The sequence below is a fragment of the Cottoperca gobio genome, chromosome 8 (genome assembly GCF_900634415.1).
Source record: "Cottoperca gobio chromosome 8, fCotGob3.1, whole genome shotgun sequence".
Lineage (NCBI taxonomy): Eukaryota > Metazoa > Chordata > Actinopteri > Perciformes > Bovichtidae > Cottoperca > Cottoperca gobio.
Window position 1 is genome coordinate 22178909 of NC_041362.1, and position 16988 is coordinate 22195896.

Genomic DNA, 16988 nt, shown 5'->3' on the forward strand with positions numbered 1-16988 from the left:
CACTTTGAGGAACTCCTGAATCCGACTAACACGCCCTCTATGGTTGAGGCAGAGCTGGAAGCTGATGGGGGATCATCGTCAATTTCCCTGATGGAAGTCACTGAGGTAGTCAAACAACTCCACAGTGGCAAAGCCGCAGGGGTTGATGAGATCTGTCCAGAAATGCTGAAGGCTTTGGGTGTTGAGGGGCTGTCTTGGTTGACACGCCTTGTCAACATTGCGTGGAAGTCTGGGACAGTGCCTAGGGGTTGGCAGACCGGGGTGGTGGTTCCCCTATTTAAAAAGGGGGACCAGAGAGTTTGTGCCAACTACAGGGGTATCACACTTCTCAGCCTCCCTGGTAAAGTCTACTCCAAGGTACTGGAAAGGAGGGTTCGGCCGGTAGTCGAACCTCTGATTGAAGAGGAACAATGCGGATTCCGTCCTGGTCGTGGAACAACGGACCAACTCTTCACTCTCGCAAGGATCCTGGAGGGGGCCTGGGAGTACGCCCATCCGGTCTACATGTGTTTTGTGGATCTGGAGAAGGCGTATGACCGGGTCCCCCGGGTGATATTGTGGGAGGTGCTGCGGGAGTATGGGGTGAGGGGGTCACTTTTGAGGGCCATCCAATCCCTGTACGCCCAAAGCGAGAGTTGTGTCCGGATACTCGGCAGTAAGTCGGACTGGTTTCCAGTGAATGTTGGCCTCCGCCAGGGCTGCGCTTTATCACCAATCCTGTTCGTGATTTTCATGGATAGGATATCAAGGCGTAGTCGTGGAGGAGAGGGGTTGCAGTTCGGTGACCTGAGGATCTCATCGCTGCTCTTTGCAGATGATGTGGTCCTTATGGCATCATCGGTCTGTGACCTTCAACAGTCACTGGATCGGTTCGCAGCCGAGTGTGAAGCGGTTGGGATGAGGATCAGCACCTCCAAATCTGAGGCCATAGCTCTCAGCAGGAAACCGCTGGATTGCCTACTCCGGGTAGGGAATGAGCCATTACCCCAAGTGAAGGAGTTCAAGTACCTCGGGGTCTTGTTTGCGAGTGAGGGGACAATGGAGCGAGAGATTGGCCGGAGAATCGGAGCAGCGGGGGCGGTATTACAGTCACTTTACCGCACCATTGTGACGAAAAGAGAGCTGAGCCAGAAGGCAAAGCTCTCAATCTACCGGTCGATCTTCGTTCCTACCCTCACCTATGGTCATGAAGGCTGGGTCATGACCGAAAGAACGAGATCACGGGTACAAGCGGCCGAAATGGGTTTTCTCAGACGGGTGGCTGGCGTCTCCCTTAGAGATAGGGTGAGAAGCTCAGCCATCCGTGAGAGACTCGGAGTAGAGCCGCTGCTCCTTTATGTTGAAAGGAGCCAGTTGAGGTGGTTCGGGCATCTAGTAAGGATGCCACCTGGGCGCCTCCCTAGGGAGGTGTTCCAGGCACGTCCAGCTGGGAGGAGACCCCGGGGAAGACCCAGGACTCGGTGGAGAGATTATATCTCCTCTCTGGCCTGGGAACGCCTCAGGATCCCCCAGTCGGAGCTGGAGGATGTGGCCCGGAGAAGGGAAGATTGGGGTTCCTTACTGGAGCTGCTGCCCCCGCGACCCGATCCCGGATAAGCGGTAGACGATGGATGGATGGATGGATGTTATCGTCTGCCCCGTCCCTGATTGTTGTCACCTGTGTCCCCTTACCTCATGTATAAATAGTCCTGTCTCCCCTTGTCTTGTGCCAGTTCGTTTTGTAAACTTAATCAAGTGTATGTTTCTTGTTAATGGGATTTTGGATTAAAAGATCTTTTTGTTTGAACGTCGCTGTTTGAGTCGCGTATTTTAGGATCCTGTGTTTTTTCGACCGTGGTTCGTAACAGTGCCCCAGGTGAAGGGAAGTGAAACGATGTGGAGATCAGACCACAATGCAACCCAGACCTCTTCCAGGACTCCATTTCCACCTAGTGTTAACCTTTGATTTGTTTCTGGTTAATAACTCACACAGGGCCACATTGTGGTCAGATGTCAATATGCAAATTACGTAGACAAGAGCTGATGGACTAGCCAACAAACATGGGACTGCTATAACAAGGGTCACATGACATGGGGTACTTTTAGCTTACCTATAGGCTAGCATGGTCTCAGGTCTCCTGATGAGACTGTTTGAGCTCTGCTTATTTTTATTTTGCAGAAGAAGAGCTTGTCTGCAGTTTTTGGATGAACAGTGTAAAATAGCAAGAAGAGGCAAAGTTAGATGATCTTTCAACTTGCTGGGTGGAAGTTTTTAAGAATTTTTCTGATGTACACCTGGCTGAGAGCATGTTACAATGTGTCACATATGACCTATGTGGTGTGGACCCATATGTTGTTTATTTATTACTTATTTTACTTTTACATACATATGTACAGATATATAATACATTAAATGTAGTTTGGCCTTGACATAGTTCAACAAAGAGTGTTTATTGTACATTAACAGCTAGCCATGCAAATGTTCTGAGACAAAAGCTAAAGGTAAAGCTCTCCAAGTATAATTCTTACAGCGCATGGAGTAGACTGCTGTGTGCTGGCAGTGATGCATTGGAGTTTCAACTGAGTCACATTCAACTGAGTCTCATTGCAGTCAGAAGCAGGGGATTTGATTGAAGAATAGACAATCTGTCCTGTAAATATTCACTGATGATTGATACTGAATACAACAAGACTATTGTGATTTACAATGAACTAACATTTTGAAAGCTGAAAAGTATGTTTAATGTTTCCATCTATAGTGAATTGTGCTCAACACCTGGTTGGCCATCATCTTTTTTTGGTTTGAAAAGGTTAAGAAATAAGCAAACATTCGTAGTTGTCCTCCAGAAACCATTAATATCCACAGAAGTCTTCACTGGAATCCGCCATTGTACGAGGCTGATGTTTAGGTGATAACATTTACCATGTTCACCATCCGTCATAGTTTTTCAAAACAAAGTAGTAAGCATACAGTCTTCACACCTTCCGTCGCAGACTGATAAACCCACCTGTTTCGACTGCACCTCGAACAGATCATACAGAGGATTTCCAAAGTTAAAAGGATACAACCAATAGTTGCAGAGATATTTAACTCTGAATTAAAAAAACGCTAACCAGCTTGTGGCACTAAATGAAAAGCCAGGGATTGTCAAGATCTTTAGGATTCATCACAAATGTCTGGTAATATGGTAATCCGACCAAATGTGGTGATATCTGGAGCATAGTGTCCTACTGACTGACATTGTCATACTTAGAGCCCTGCCACTAGCATGGCAAAAAACAAAAACAATAATTGAAATTCTGAAAAAAACATTCTAAAGTAGGGAATGCAGGAATGTTGAAATTGTCCTCTAAATTAAAAAAGTGAATCTCTTTGTCCATACAGGGTAACCAGGACACACCGGCACCCCCGGACCCATCCATGGCCCAAGCTTACCCATCAGCCCAGTTTGCCCCCCCTCCCCAGAACGGCATTCCAGCTGAGTTCACAGCTTCACACCCCCATCCACATCCACACTCCCACCCACATCCACACCAGCACCCAGCAGTACCACAGGACTACACCGGGGTCCAGGCCTCCGTCAGTGAGCATCCACTCAACATGTACCAGTCCTCACAGAACCACAGTGAGCAGAGCGGGTCAGACTCCGGCAGTCAGACGGTCACCGGCACAGCCACAGTAAGGCATCATGGGAGTAGCTGGTGTTTAAATTGATGATAGCGGGGTTTTCAAGTTTACCATGCTGTACCGTGTTTTCATCTATTATAAATTTGAAACAATTAAATGCTGTTATTTATATATGTTGTAATTGCTGTGATTAAGCCAAGCAGCAACTTCCGGGGCTGAAAGGTGAAGCCGATGCTGAAGTGGTTTAAACTTGCATTCTCTCTAATATCCAGCAGGGGGCGACTCCACTGGTTGCAAAAATAAATCCGGTTGTATTGATGTTGATGAGAAAATTACCAAAATGTATTTCCACAGCAAATATTTCCTGACCAGTTTATGGTCTCAATCGCAGGTTTCTAGGTTTCTTTAATACAACATGATGTTCATTTTCTAAATTATGTTCCCGTTTAGAGTAAAATAGACAATAAAGCAGGGTAGGCTTTAGGGTGGGGCTACCTTGTGATTGATAAGGCGCTACCTCGGTGTTGTCCGTGCTTACAGTCTTAGAACTTTAATCCTTTCACAGTGTGTTTTCAGTTCATTAAAGTTATTTGTAACATTTTAGTTGTTTAGTTGTTACTCAAATCACTTCTTCTCAAGATGGTAACAGCAAAAAAAACAAGATTGCGACGACCAAATCACCAAACTCGAGGCTTTAAAACTGTAGTCCACAAACCAATGGGTGACATCACGGTGACTGTGTCCACTTGTTATATACAGTCTACATGCAGTATCTCAGAAGTCTTTTCACTATATTGAGGTTGCCATCTCAAAAAAAATCTACTTAGCATTATACTTGACTTATTGTACAATTTATTCCCAGCAGGCCTCTGATTCAGTGCAGTATTGTTAATTTACTGTAGCAGAAGATGCAGAGTGGCAGTTTGGCGAGATGTGTTGGATAAGATAGCCATGTAACTACCATTAAAACCACAACTTTATTAGTTTCCAACATTCAACATGGAACAAATTATGTATGCGGAAGTGTGGTTAATCATTCTATAGATCATGCAATGGCAGTAGTGTCCATATTCAACCATTCACACACAGACATTCATACAGAGGCAGAGGTAATAAACATTCACACACTCAATTTGGGGTTCAGTATCTTGCCCAAGGACACTTCTCTCCTAAGCCACGGCCGCCCCGAGATGTTATGTCAGGTATTGTTCTTTGTTTTTTGTTTTTTACAGTCAATTAGTTTACAGTAAACCTTGAAGGTATGTGAATCCGAAATATGTCCCATTTAAAACCAGTACTCATCTAATTATGCTAACATCCCTAGTTCCAAGGCAGATGAACCGGTCAGTGTATATTCAGGTGAGCTCCATTCTAAGGCACTTACTACCCTCAATTGTATTTTGTTCAGCTGAATAGAACGACTAGAAAACAGACCCTACACGGTTATTTCCTGAGTGTTATCTGTTTATCACTCCACCGCTCAAAGACAATTGCCAGTGATCTCTGGGGGCCATTTTTGAGTCACTGTTTTAATAGAATTCATATGATTTTTAATGCAACATATACGAGTACAGCCTTGCAGGCGACACAATCCATGCTTGTCGTTTGTTCTCGATTTATAACTCAGTTCGTTTTCATAAATATTTATTACACCATTGGCCTTAAGTGTCATAAAGATGGGTATTATTTTGCATAGTAATAATGTGTTCCCTCAGCACTGCTAAAAATACTTAGTTTTCTTTTTCTTTCTCGGCTGGACTTTCAAACTTAATTCACACAATAAATATCTATTTAAATCAAAGACGAAGCACTACTGACAATGGTATGGCTGGGGCTGATTATAGTAGTGTAATCACAAAAATATTAACTTTACAGCAGTCCTTTGAAGTCAGTATATATAGCAAACGTTAATCTGATGAGACATCCCCAAAAAAGATTGAAAGAAAGAAAATCGAATAAAGAAGATCAGACAGTCTGTTAATAACAAAGAAAGAAAAGAAAGGCACAATATGTACTTAAGGGTGGATAGATATGGATTCATTGGTGGGGACACAATAAAGTAAAGAAATATTTTTGTATAATCTGTATTTTAGTTACAGGTACACAATCAATCTTGCATTTAAGAAATAATGAATACTGTTTGTCGTATTTTATATAACAAAATAGATATTTTGCTGTAACCTCTATTGTTAATGCAATACTTAAAATAGAGTCAAGCTTCCTTGATAGAGATGATAGATAATGTTGTATTTGCATCTTTAGGAACTATATTCTTTTTTTCAAGCGAGGGCAGTCTGAGAGGCAAAAATGTCTAGATTTCAGTTCTCGCATCACTCGTTCCTGCTTGTTATACTCATAATCACCATAATCTCCATTCACTGCACATTAGGCCAGTACCAGAGTCTTGAAGCAGATTCGTGCAGCCACTGATAGCCAAGTGAAGGGAGTGGAGAAGTGGTGTAATGTGGGAGAACTTGGGTAGATTGAAGACCAGTTGTGCTGCTGCATTCTGGATGAGCTGTAGAGGTCGGATGGCACATGTATGCAGTCCAGCCAGGAGGGAGTTGCAATAGTCAAGAGCCTGGACAAGAACCTGCGTCGCCTTCTGTTTCAGTAGGGGACGTATCCTCCTGATGATGAAAGAGTGTGTCTGCAGGACCTAGTTGTTGCAGCGATGTTGGCACTGAAGGACAGTTGGTCATCCAGTGTCACACGCATATTCCTTGCAGTCAGAGTCGGGGAAACAACCAAGGTGCCAATGTTGATGGTAAGGTCTTGGATGGGAGAGCCCTTCACCGGAAGGAAAAGCAGTTTGGTCGAGGTTGAGTTACAAGTGGTGTGCAGGCACCCACTGAGAGATATCAGCCAGACAAGCAGATATGTGGGCCTCCACCTGGGTTTTGGAACTGGGAAAAGACAGAATCAGTTGAGTGTCATCTTCGTAGCTGTGGTAGGAATTGGTGTACAGAGAAAAGGGGAGGGGGACCCAGGACGGAGCCCTGAGGAACCCCAATAATGAGTTGACAAGGTTTCCAACAGAGATCCTCTCCAAGTTACCCTGTAGGTGCGGTCCTTTAGGTAGGATTTTAGCAGGGAGAGAGCAGAACCTGAGATTGAGGGTTTAAAGGAGGATCTGGTGGTTCACTGTGTCAAACGCAGCAGAAAGGTCCAGAAGGATGACAACAGAGGAGAGGGAGGATACTCTAGCAGCGTGAAGTTCCTCAGTGACAGCGAGGAGGGCAGTCTCAGTTGAGTGGTCTGCCTTGAAACCAGATTGGTGCGGATGAAGAAGGTCTTTCTGGTGAAGGTAAGACAACAGTTGATTGAAGACTGTACGTTCAAGTGTTTTGGAAAGAAATGAAAGAAGAGAGACAGGTCTGTAGTTGTTCACTTCAGAGGGGTCAAGTGTGGGTTTCTTAATGAGAGGGTTCACTCTTGCCTCTTTAAGAGTGTTTGGAAAGCAACCAGTTGTTAAGGAAGTGTTGATGAGAAGGGTGAGAAAAGGAAGAAGGTCAGGAGCGATAGACTGGAGAAGGTGAGAGGTTATAGGGTCCAGAGGGCAGGTTGTAGGGCGGGCAGAAGTATCGAGAGTTTTGGTGAGATGCCTAGGGGATTGAACCATTGACCTTCCGATTAGTGGAAAATTACTTTCCATCAATCATCAGCTCTCCTTTTCATCTTTCAAAACTTTCATAATCTGCTTTATCAGAAATGCAGGTTTTGTTTATGTGGTGGGTGCAGAGAGTGTTGTCTGATTATTTATTTGCCACAAGCCCCAAGCTATTCTAGCAGAGGAAAGAGTTAGAGAAAGAAAGCATATTGGCAGCAACAAGAAAGCATACTGTACATCTGGAAGTCTCATCAGTTCTCCCTCGTAGGCGGTCTGTCTGCTGCATTCCTTCCCCAACATCATCAAACCTCCCTTTCGCTGCTTTATTTATTGGCTTTTCCTCATCTACTTTGGGCAAAAGCTGAAACATACAGGAGAGACACACAAACAGTGAATTTAATTCCCAAATTACCATGAAAGAAACAATAACAGAAGACATAAGGACAAATGGCTAAATATAAGATTGAACAACATGACAAAAATATATGCAATTTTTCCTATGAAATAAAGAAACTTAAACCTTAAATTAGTGGAACAATTAACATTACTACTATTATAGTTTTCAAATATAATCGCAATTAAAATGGGCCTTACATACATCTCTCAATATCTGACTTCCTTTTTATTTACCACTAGATGACAGCTCTTCATTTGCTGCTGTAATTAGCTTTAGCTACACAGACTGAAGATCCCAAACACTCAATCCTGCAGGTCCTTCAGAGCTTGTAATGTGATGACCTTAAAATGATGATATGATGTGCTTGAAAGTAACTGGAAGACTGACAATTGTATTTCCACTATACCCAAATTTCTACTACTACTTTTTTGTTTATATTTATCTGATAGCTATAGTTACTTTACAAATTAAGATTTTACAATAAAATAAAAACAAATTATAATCTTACACAATACAATTAAATTAGCATTGTCATAATGTAAATTTGCATGAAATTGCATTTTCAAAGAATAAACCAGTGGTTCCCAAAATGTTTGGCTTGTGATCTCTTAAATAAAGGCAGTGGGAATGGGAGCCTTGTCTCGGGTTTCAGATGTCTATGAGTTATTATCAGTTCCTCAAAAGTGGGAGTTATCTAACATTCCAAAATACTTCACAGAAAACGCAAAGCTAAAAAAAAATCATAGAAATATATATATATATATATATATACATTTGATATTTATATATTTTATATATATATATATATACATTTTTCAAGAATAACTTAGTTTTTTCTTCTTTCATCTTCTCTCATTAGTTATGTCATGACCCCTCAGATTTATCTTTTGACCTTGTAGTGGCCCAAGCCCCAGGTTGGGAAACACTGGGCTAAACTACCTAACTGTATAAATACAAGTTAAAACTACTTCAATCTATTCAACAGTAAAATGTGTTGACTTACCATCAATTGGCCAGTAGTCCTTTAGTGTCCTGCAAGCCATTTCCTGACTGATTCTGAAGTCACATTATGCTACACCAGCTAGCATTATGTTAGCCTGTTTCACAATTAATTGTGTGCATTCTGTCAGATTATTCAATTGGGCACGCTGATAATAAACTAAAGGCTTATGTTAGGTCAACAGGAGATATCTGCTATAATATCTGAATTGATCACAATGTTAAAATAAACCAAAATAACTACATTTTAGCTAATTTTTCAATGCCAGTGGAAAGCTGACTTCAATCATTTCACAAGACAAAAACCATGGCAACAACAAGATTGCGGTTCCTAACTGAGTGAAATGACCCGGAAATATCTAAGTGGCAGCCATGATAACAGCTGGTCGAATTATCTAAATGCTAAACAAAGGAGCTTTGCTGCTTCCTTTATTATCTCATTTTATAAAGAACAATCATTTAAGAAAGGAAAGGAGATAATTCCGTCCCCCAATTCCTTGCGTCAGCACTTTGCAGAACCACGTCAATTACATCTGCAGTCACATGATTACATAGCCTACTGTCAGTGCCATGGGATTCTCTTAGCACTGTTGTTGTCTCTTCCTGAGTCCTTTTCAATGCTCCATCATATCTTTCCATGACCTCGTGACATTTTCCATCGAGGTCAATGAAAAGTGGTGAGGAAGAGACATAAGATTTAATGTTAACGTTTTCGACCACAGCCCAAGGGTGTTCAGCCGTGTGCATCACGTTTAGGTGTCCCCTGAAAACAGTTGCGTTGTGCTACTTGCAGCACATTTCAGCTCAAGACGTCGATAATAACTTGAGTTATATCCTACTTAAAAGTCATAGCTCTTGTAATTTGAAAATTGTTCTCTCACAATTAATCTCAAAGCCTTAATTACAACACTTATTAACAACATGAAAATGTAAATCAACTTTATTTAATTTACTTCATCCCTAAAAAATACACAAATCAAAATAATAATGAATACAAAAATTAGTGTAATTAGCTGGTAGGGTGATAATTGAATATTCTCGTTAATCTCCTATTGGTGGAATCATATTGTAATAATTATGTTATTCTAAATGTCTGTTGGTAAAGGAAAAAATTGCAATCCATTCATGTATTTACCTTCTTGTAATATTTACACGCAGAATTATACCTATTTAACCGATTCAGTAGAATATAATTGCAATCAGACTGCAATTGAGATTTGTTGCTTCTGGGTCTCCATAACAGTGACTTCAACAGTGTTTGTGACATGAATGTCACAGTTCATACAAAGCATATAGAAATGTCCATTGTGTTATGTATGGATGTGGTTGTTGCTTTTGAATGAGACTCACTGGTTATAAAAATGTTGCACACCAAGCACATTTTGTTGTCAGAGTAATGGGGGAAGAAAATAAAACTCTACTGCGCTTGCTGCATAACAAGTGTCTTGAAAAAGTGAAACTAATATTGGAAAAAGCTTATGACAAATTGTAAAAACCTGTAAATGGATGGACTGATTTGCATAATATTTTGTGGCTGGAGGGGAAAATCAGCATCCCTCTGCCCCTCTCTCTCTCTCTCAATAGTGTGAGTGTGTGTGCTGTGTATGCATCCAGGAAGAATGACCTCATCTGATCAGAGTGTTTATAGAGCCACCTCCTCTCCCACATGTGTGCAGTGAAAAACAGAGGGGGTTAGGAGAGAGAGAAACAGGATTTTTATAAAGTTGCAATCAAACCCACCTTATTTATATGTCAACGTGCATTATTTATTTCCATTCAGACATAATATATTGCTAATCTTTGAAAAAAAATAAAAATAAGGGGCGACTGAAATTCTCCAAAGCAAAATGTATTTCTGACCTTTCTGGTGTTGCATAATTCCACTTATAAAAGAATACAATGGACTGATTGCCATTGGATGCAATTTCGAAACTGCTGGATCATACTCCCTAAAGAATGAGCCCTTTCCATTTGGAACCAGAAATCATGCGTCATGCTTCATAGGGGACAGATCCATCTCAGTTCTATGGTTTTAACTCTGACGCAAACCTTAAAATGAAAAGTATTTGCCCAACTATTGGTGCAGACTGAAATATTTGATGATTTGCCATTCGTTGGTACAAACATTTATGTTCACTAGAAGATAAATCCTTATTATTTTGGTTCTCTGACTTTTCATCTAGAACATGCAAAAGGTCGAAGCATTCACTTACCCAATTAAATATCTCCACAACTACTGTATGGACTGACACAACAACATTTGTTCCAAAATTTATGGTCCCCAGAAGATGAATGCTAGTTACTGTGGTGAAGCCCTGACTTTTTGTCTAGTACACCTCTAGCAGGTAACAATTTCAATTTGGACAATATTTATGACCAAATCCTTAAAGGAGAATTCTGGAGAAGGATCGTTGATCTTTGAACTCAACACCCAAACAAATCCCCCTTCCAGATTTACTGTCCCTCTCGCTTCTACTGCCACTCTCTTTATACATCCATGGCCTTTCCCCTACTGGGATGGTGTTGTGTGGCTGTACCAAAGAGTTCTAAGCTTCATAATGTTGACATTAAATGTACTTAGCATGGGGCATATAGAGCATTTTTTCCAGAGTGTTTAAACTTTTCAGCGTTTCTAGTACAAAATCTCTAAACTTTTCAGAAAAGGCACTACACTCCCCAGGACCCTGTCAGGCTTTTCTTCCAGAAAACAACCCAATATGGACGCCTTACAGAAACATTGCTCAAAACTTCATTTGAAAAACCCAATAAAAGCTGAAAGTATAAAAAATTATATTCTGTACAGCCCCAGTGGATCAGTCTGTGTATGACTGCCAGATATTTCAGAGCACACACAGAATGGATAGCTAGTGGACAGTGAGGAAATTTGACACAAAGTGTATTGGATTAGAATCACAGACTCAACCTTTAATGACCAAAAATGTGTTAATGAAATTCCCATCAGCCTCAACAGGGCCTGTTGTTTAGCATTAATTAGCACATGTTAGCAGGGTAATGCTAAACTAAATTGGTGACATGATAAACAAAACCTAAATATGGTGCCAAAGAGCTTCTAGACACAAGATATATCACAATATAATGGATTGATTACCATGAAAGGATGAACCGCTTTGATTTGAATCATTCTATGACCTTAACTCTGGCACCACCCTCAGGGCATGTACATTTGTATCCCCTGTACTGGTAGGCCTCTTTGAATTGTGAAAAATATCAATATGTTTGAAGGTTTGAGGTTGATTGTTGATTGTTGTGTAGTGGTGTAGTGTTCATTCTGTTTTCTTCTGTTTCTTAACAACAGGTTTCTTGAGATAAAATACATGTTTGTTTTAAAAAAAATGAACAAGCAGCATTTTCACTACATTCTTACTCTAGGTTACATTTCATTGACTCTTCTCTGAGAGCCTGATGTTAGAAATCATCTCTGTTTGATACCTCCAATATGTCTGAACCAACACTATATTCAGCCTGGCCTCGCCTTACATATCAGTTAGTGATGCCAAAAGGGATGAGATGATATGCTTTGTCTCACTGTTTGTTTTATTTCTGCACTGCGAGTGTAGGCGGATGTCGCACACAGATGGCAATCGCTGCTGTGTGCGTGTACTCCTTTCCATATGTGCCGGTATATACCTAGGCATTGCATGGAAGTCTTGCAGTCTGCTGCCCTTATGCTGCTTCTTTTTAAGCTAACACACCCACACAATTACACACACATAACAGGCTGTATTCTTTATCTGGCTTGAAGCCTGGGTTTGTTAGTGATCAAAAGAAAGAGAGATTTGGAAATCATTGTCTTTCATGTAGATCATGATTTTAGTATTTTACACGTGGCAATGCCAGCAGTCTCCATGTTCACTTTGCATTGAGTCATCAACACCTTTAGACCATTGCTTCAAATAAATTGGTATTTTTATGCCAGTTTTTGTATGTTTTGTATTGAATTGCATTATAGCCTAGCTAATATGTTATGTTAATTTATGAACAAGACTTGTTCATAAATAGATTAGCTCTAAAGCCAGCAAAAAGACACACTCCTGTGTTTAACAGCCATCGATCTTACTCACACTGAGAGCTAAAGGACAAACACAGACTTCTGCTGGTACTCTGTATATGTGTGAATGAGCATGTATTGTGTACGTATATTTGCATATTTAACAACAGTTCAGATTCTTTTCGACTCATGTTCCATTTATAACTTTTTTCTAATTCATGGGCTGTTGTTATGTAATGTAATGTTATAACCTTATCTGACCTTAAAGAGCAACTTTACAGCCATTTTTTGTTGGAATATTTTCTCTTCACATATTCATAAAATTAATTCAAATCCAGTGTACAATCAAAACTCCTAAAAAAATAAATGGAGCTCTGCACACCACATTCTGACTGAACGTGGCTGCATCTTTAGGGGGGTATACAAGGAAATATCACAGATTTTCCTCAGATTATTTGGGATCTCGAGGACAGAATCTTCAGATTTTCTCTGGAAAAAAGGGATTTCAAAATGGTGCGTCCACTAGGGCAGTGGTCCCCAACTACCGGTCCGCGGTTTTATTTTGAAAAATCACCGGATACATCTGTCTGTGTGTCAAGACGCTTGTCTGTCACGTGATACTTTACTTCAAAAAATTAAGCCCACAAGCAACAATGAGTGGAAAACAAACACCTTTAAAGAGCTTTTTTGGAAAGGGAGAAGACCCAATGAGTAGACATTTAAAAGACAATATCAGGAGTCCTACTTAAAATACGTGTTTATCGCTACAGGTGATTCTCATGTGCCGCTCTGCATAATATACATGAGGCAACGAAGCCTTCATAACCGCTTTGCCGGCACCCAGCGTTAAAAGACAAGCCCTTAGAGTTTTTTGAAAGAAAAAAACATGAACAAGAAGGACATAAACAATTCCTGATGGTCACCACATCAACACATGCGAGTACACTGAGAGCGTCATACTTAGTGACTAACTGTATTGCTAAGAGAAGAAACCTTTTACTATTGGTGAAGAATTTATACCCCTATATTGAACCGGCTCGTTGTAGAGACACAAGCTCAGGGCTCCCACTAATTCAGCGTAATGGTGAGTTTTTTTATGCACTTTATATTTGTTTTTATGTCGGCCGTATCGTTTTTTTTCGTCATACGTCAATCTGCACATTCGATTGTGATATTTGTTGTGTGCAACTTTAAACTTGACCTGATGCTGGGGAAAAGGTCAGGGTCATCTTCTGGGAATTAATAACTATTTGGATGACATGGGTTCTGTACATTGTCAGGGTTTGATTCCTGGTATCTGTGGCTTGGTTGTGCTGTAATGTGATAAGAGGTGGCTGAACTGTCAGAACATCTAGCCAGAGTCACAAGTAGTCAGCCCTTACCACAAAGCTTTCAACACCTTAAGATCTCTGCTGATAGACAGAATTTCCCCAGAGGTGGAAACTGGAGTGGAGTATGACACCATCATGACATCAAATGTGACAGCTGTGGGGAACACTACATCAGTGAAACAACAAGTACCCTGGAGAAAAAGAGACTAAAACAACAGAAACAACATTAGCTGTCTGTGATCACCAGACCAAAACCCAGGGTCAAGTCAAGTAAATTCCAAGACCAGGTCCAGTCTAGACCTAGTCAAGACTGAGATGTTTCTATGCTTAAATGTTCAAGAGCTCAAGTTCTAAGTAAGTTAATAACATTATTTGCATTCTTCACAAATGTTCTCTAAAGTCAGATTTTTATTTATCTGATTAAAAGATGAAATATTGTATTATCACACATTTAAAACGCATAAACTCAGACAAACTGTTATGATATATTGTTATAAACAGATAATAACAAAAATACCATGCCTTATTACCAGTCGCCATGACTATTTTGTTAGTAACGTGAACAGCTGATCCTAGCACTGTGCAAGAGAACTGATGTGATTGGCGCTGCTACGTAAATAACGGTCGATGTTTGTTAGACTGCTGTAGAAGAAAGTCTCTTGTTTTATTTCAGCTGTGTCGGTCCTTTAAGCTGTACTTCAAATCAAATCAAATTTATTTATATAGCCCAATACCACAAATGACACATTTGTCTCAGTGTGCTTTACAGACTGTACAGCATACGGCACCCTCTGTCCTTTGACCCTCGCACAGCACAAGGAAAAACTTCCTAAAAGAAACCACACAATTAAAGGGGTAACATGTTCGAAAGCTTGGGGAGAGACTGAGGAGGGATCCCTCTCCCAGGACGGACAGACTGTAATAGATGTTGTGTGTACAGGATAAACAACATAGTAAAAATACAGCATGCATGTGACAGAAATAATGATGTGATCGTATAAAAAAAAAAAGATGGCTCCAGGAGGATGTCAAAAATGTTTCATGTTGCCTTCAAAAAATGTATATTAACGTCGGAGTCAGGCAGGACCAGGGCAGCAGGCACAGCCACGACCCATGATCCAGACGTAACCTTTAATAGAGACAACCTGCCAGATGAGAGAAACAGAAACTCTTGGATGATGCCTTGGATGCTGAGTTAGTAACATGCATTTAAGGGACATGAATGCATACAGATAGAGAGGAAGAGGAGGAGAGAGGTGTAAGTCTCCCGGCAGTCTAAGCCTGTAGAAGCATGACTAGGGGCTGGACCAAGGCAAGCCTGAGCCAGCCCTAACTATTAGCTTTATCAAAGAGAAAAGTCTAGATCACAAAACAATATATTTGATAAAAATGCAGGTAAAGGTGATTACGTGAAGCAGATTTTAATCTAGACAATGTGACACATTACCACTGACAGGAAGTTAAAAGACAACATAATGGAACCAGGACTTCTTTGTTGCTGAAATGCATAAGGTCAACCCCCACCTGTGAACACATGACTGAAGTTCCATGTTAAATAATTACAGATTGACGTCAAATATACATACTATTTTGTTGCCAAGCAAACTTCATTGTTTTTATGTTACAGAATGTCAATGATCTTGTAAAATTGTATTCATAGTTGCTGGAAGTGCCATTGCAAATATTTCATTTCTTTCAGTGTCTTTATTCTGTGTTTCCCAGCAGACAGATGATGCCGCCCAGACGGACAGTCGGCCACCGTCACAGACTGTACCTGAAAGCACAGACAGCAAGGCCCAACCCAAGAGACTTCATGTCTCCAACATCCCCTTCAGGTTTAGAGACCCAGACCTCAGGCAAATGTTCGGCGTGAGTTCAACAATATCTAACGTACATTACATTTCTGAAATTTGAAACAACTCACGTCGATATTTCACAAGACATTTGGATTAACAAAAACAGGAAGTAAAAACAGTTGGGTTTGAATTTTCTGTTGGAAAAATTACAAGAATAAAAATCAGTCACTGAGCTGTTCCTCTTTTGTTTGTCTTTACAGCAATTTGGCAAAATCTTAGATGTGGAAATCATCTTCAACGAGCGCGGCTCTAAGGTACATAGTGTTTCTGTTTGTCTAAGCATGTCTCTAAATTATTTAGATTTTTATTATATTACTTTTTATTTTTGGAGTTGTCCACAAGAATTAATCAGGTTTAAATTATAGTATTACAGTTGGTTCTGCTTCTTTGTGTTTGATGGAATGTTGTCCTTTATAGTGCATTCTTGCTGACATCAGAAGCTAAACAAAGCTCAGGTGATTACATTTCAACACAACTGTACAACTGTTGTCAACACTATAATGCATATTTTCAGTAAAACCAAAGATAACATTGTACACCACATTTAGAAGGTCAGCTTCCAAGATGACCAACCAGCCATGCTTTGCTTGCAGGCCCTCACTTCCCTGAAAACTGAACTAGACTATTGTCCATCAAAGATGAAGATGTCTTTCAGAGTCTTTAGAATATGTTTAGACTTTCTGTTTTTGTGTTCTTAGTCTTGGCTCATGTGCTTTGATTTTGATTATTACTGTATTATCTTTCTTATTATTGCTGATTCCATGCAATAATGAAGTCCTTTAATTTTTTTGGTATATTTAATTTATTATTTTATAACTTCAAACAAATCTATTTGCAACTTGCAATATGGGAATAATGCAGTGGATGATGTATGTCTAACTACATTGTATGCAATAGTCATAAACCGCTGCTATGAAAGCAGACATTTATTATTGACGGATGTTATTAACCCCTCGAGACCTGGGACAGTGTAGGTAATGAGTGGGAGAAAAGAGTGAGAGGCTTCAATTCCAATAACAGTAACAGATTTTTTTCATTGTTCACATATTTTCTTTTTACTGACTTTAGTTAATTGATGTTCCATATGAATTCAAATTACCGTTCTCTAAAAACCTTCCTACCAAACAGCCATTTTCCAATCATTGCTACAATAACAAGGAGCAACAGGCCTAGGTCAAG

General features: G+C 40.3%; 1 protein-coding gene across 10 annotated transcripts in view; it reads left to right on the plus strand.

Annotated features, from left to right (window-relative positions):
- Positions 1-16988, plus strand: part of rbfox1 (RNA binding fox-1 homolog 1) — a 269038-nt gene that overhangs the window by 210606 nt on the left and 41444 nt on the right. For 8 of the 10 annotated variants that reach the window (XM_029438229.1, XM_029438228.1, XM_029438226.1 and 5 more), the window contains 3 exons: positions 3365-3658; positions 15676-15822; positions 16010-16063. In XM_029438229.1, coding sequence (XP_029294089.1) covers positions 3401-3658; positions 15676-15822; positions 16010-16063 — 459 coding nt within the window. In that variant the 5' untranslated portion in view covers positions 3365-3400. The remainder of the gene's footprint in view (positions 1-3364; positions 3659-15675; positions 15823-16009; positions 16064-16988) is intronic. The other 2 variants (XM_029438227.1, XM_029438225.1) reach the window with 1 other exon arrangement.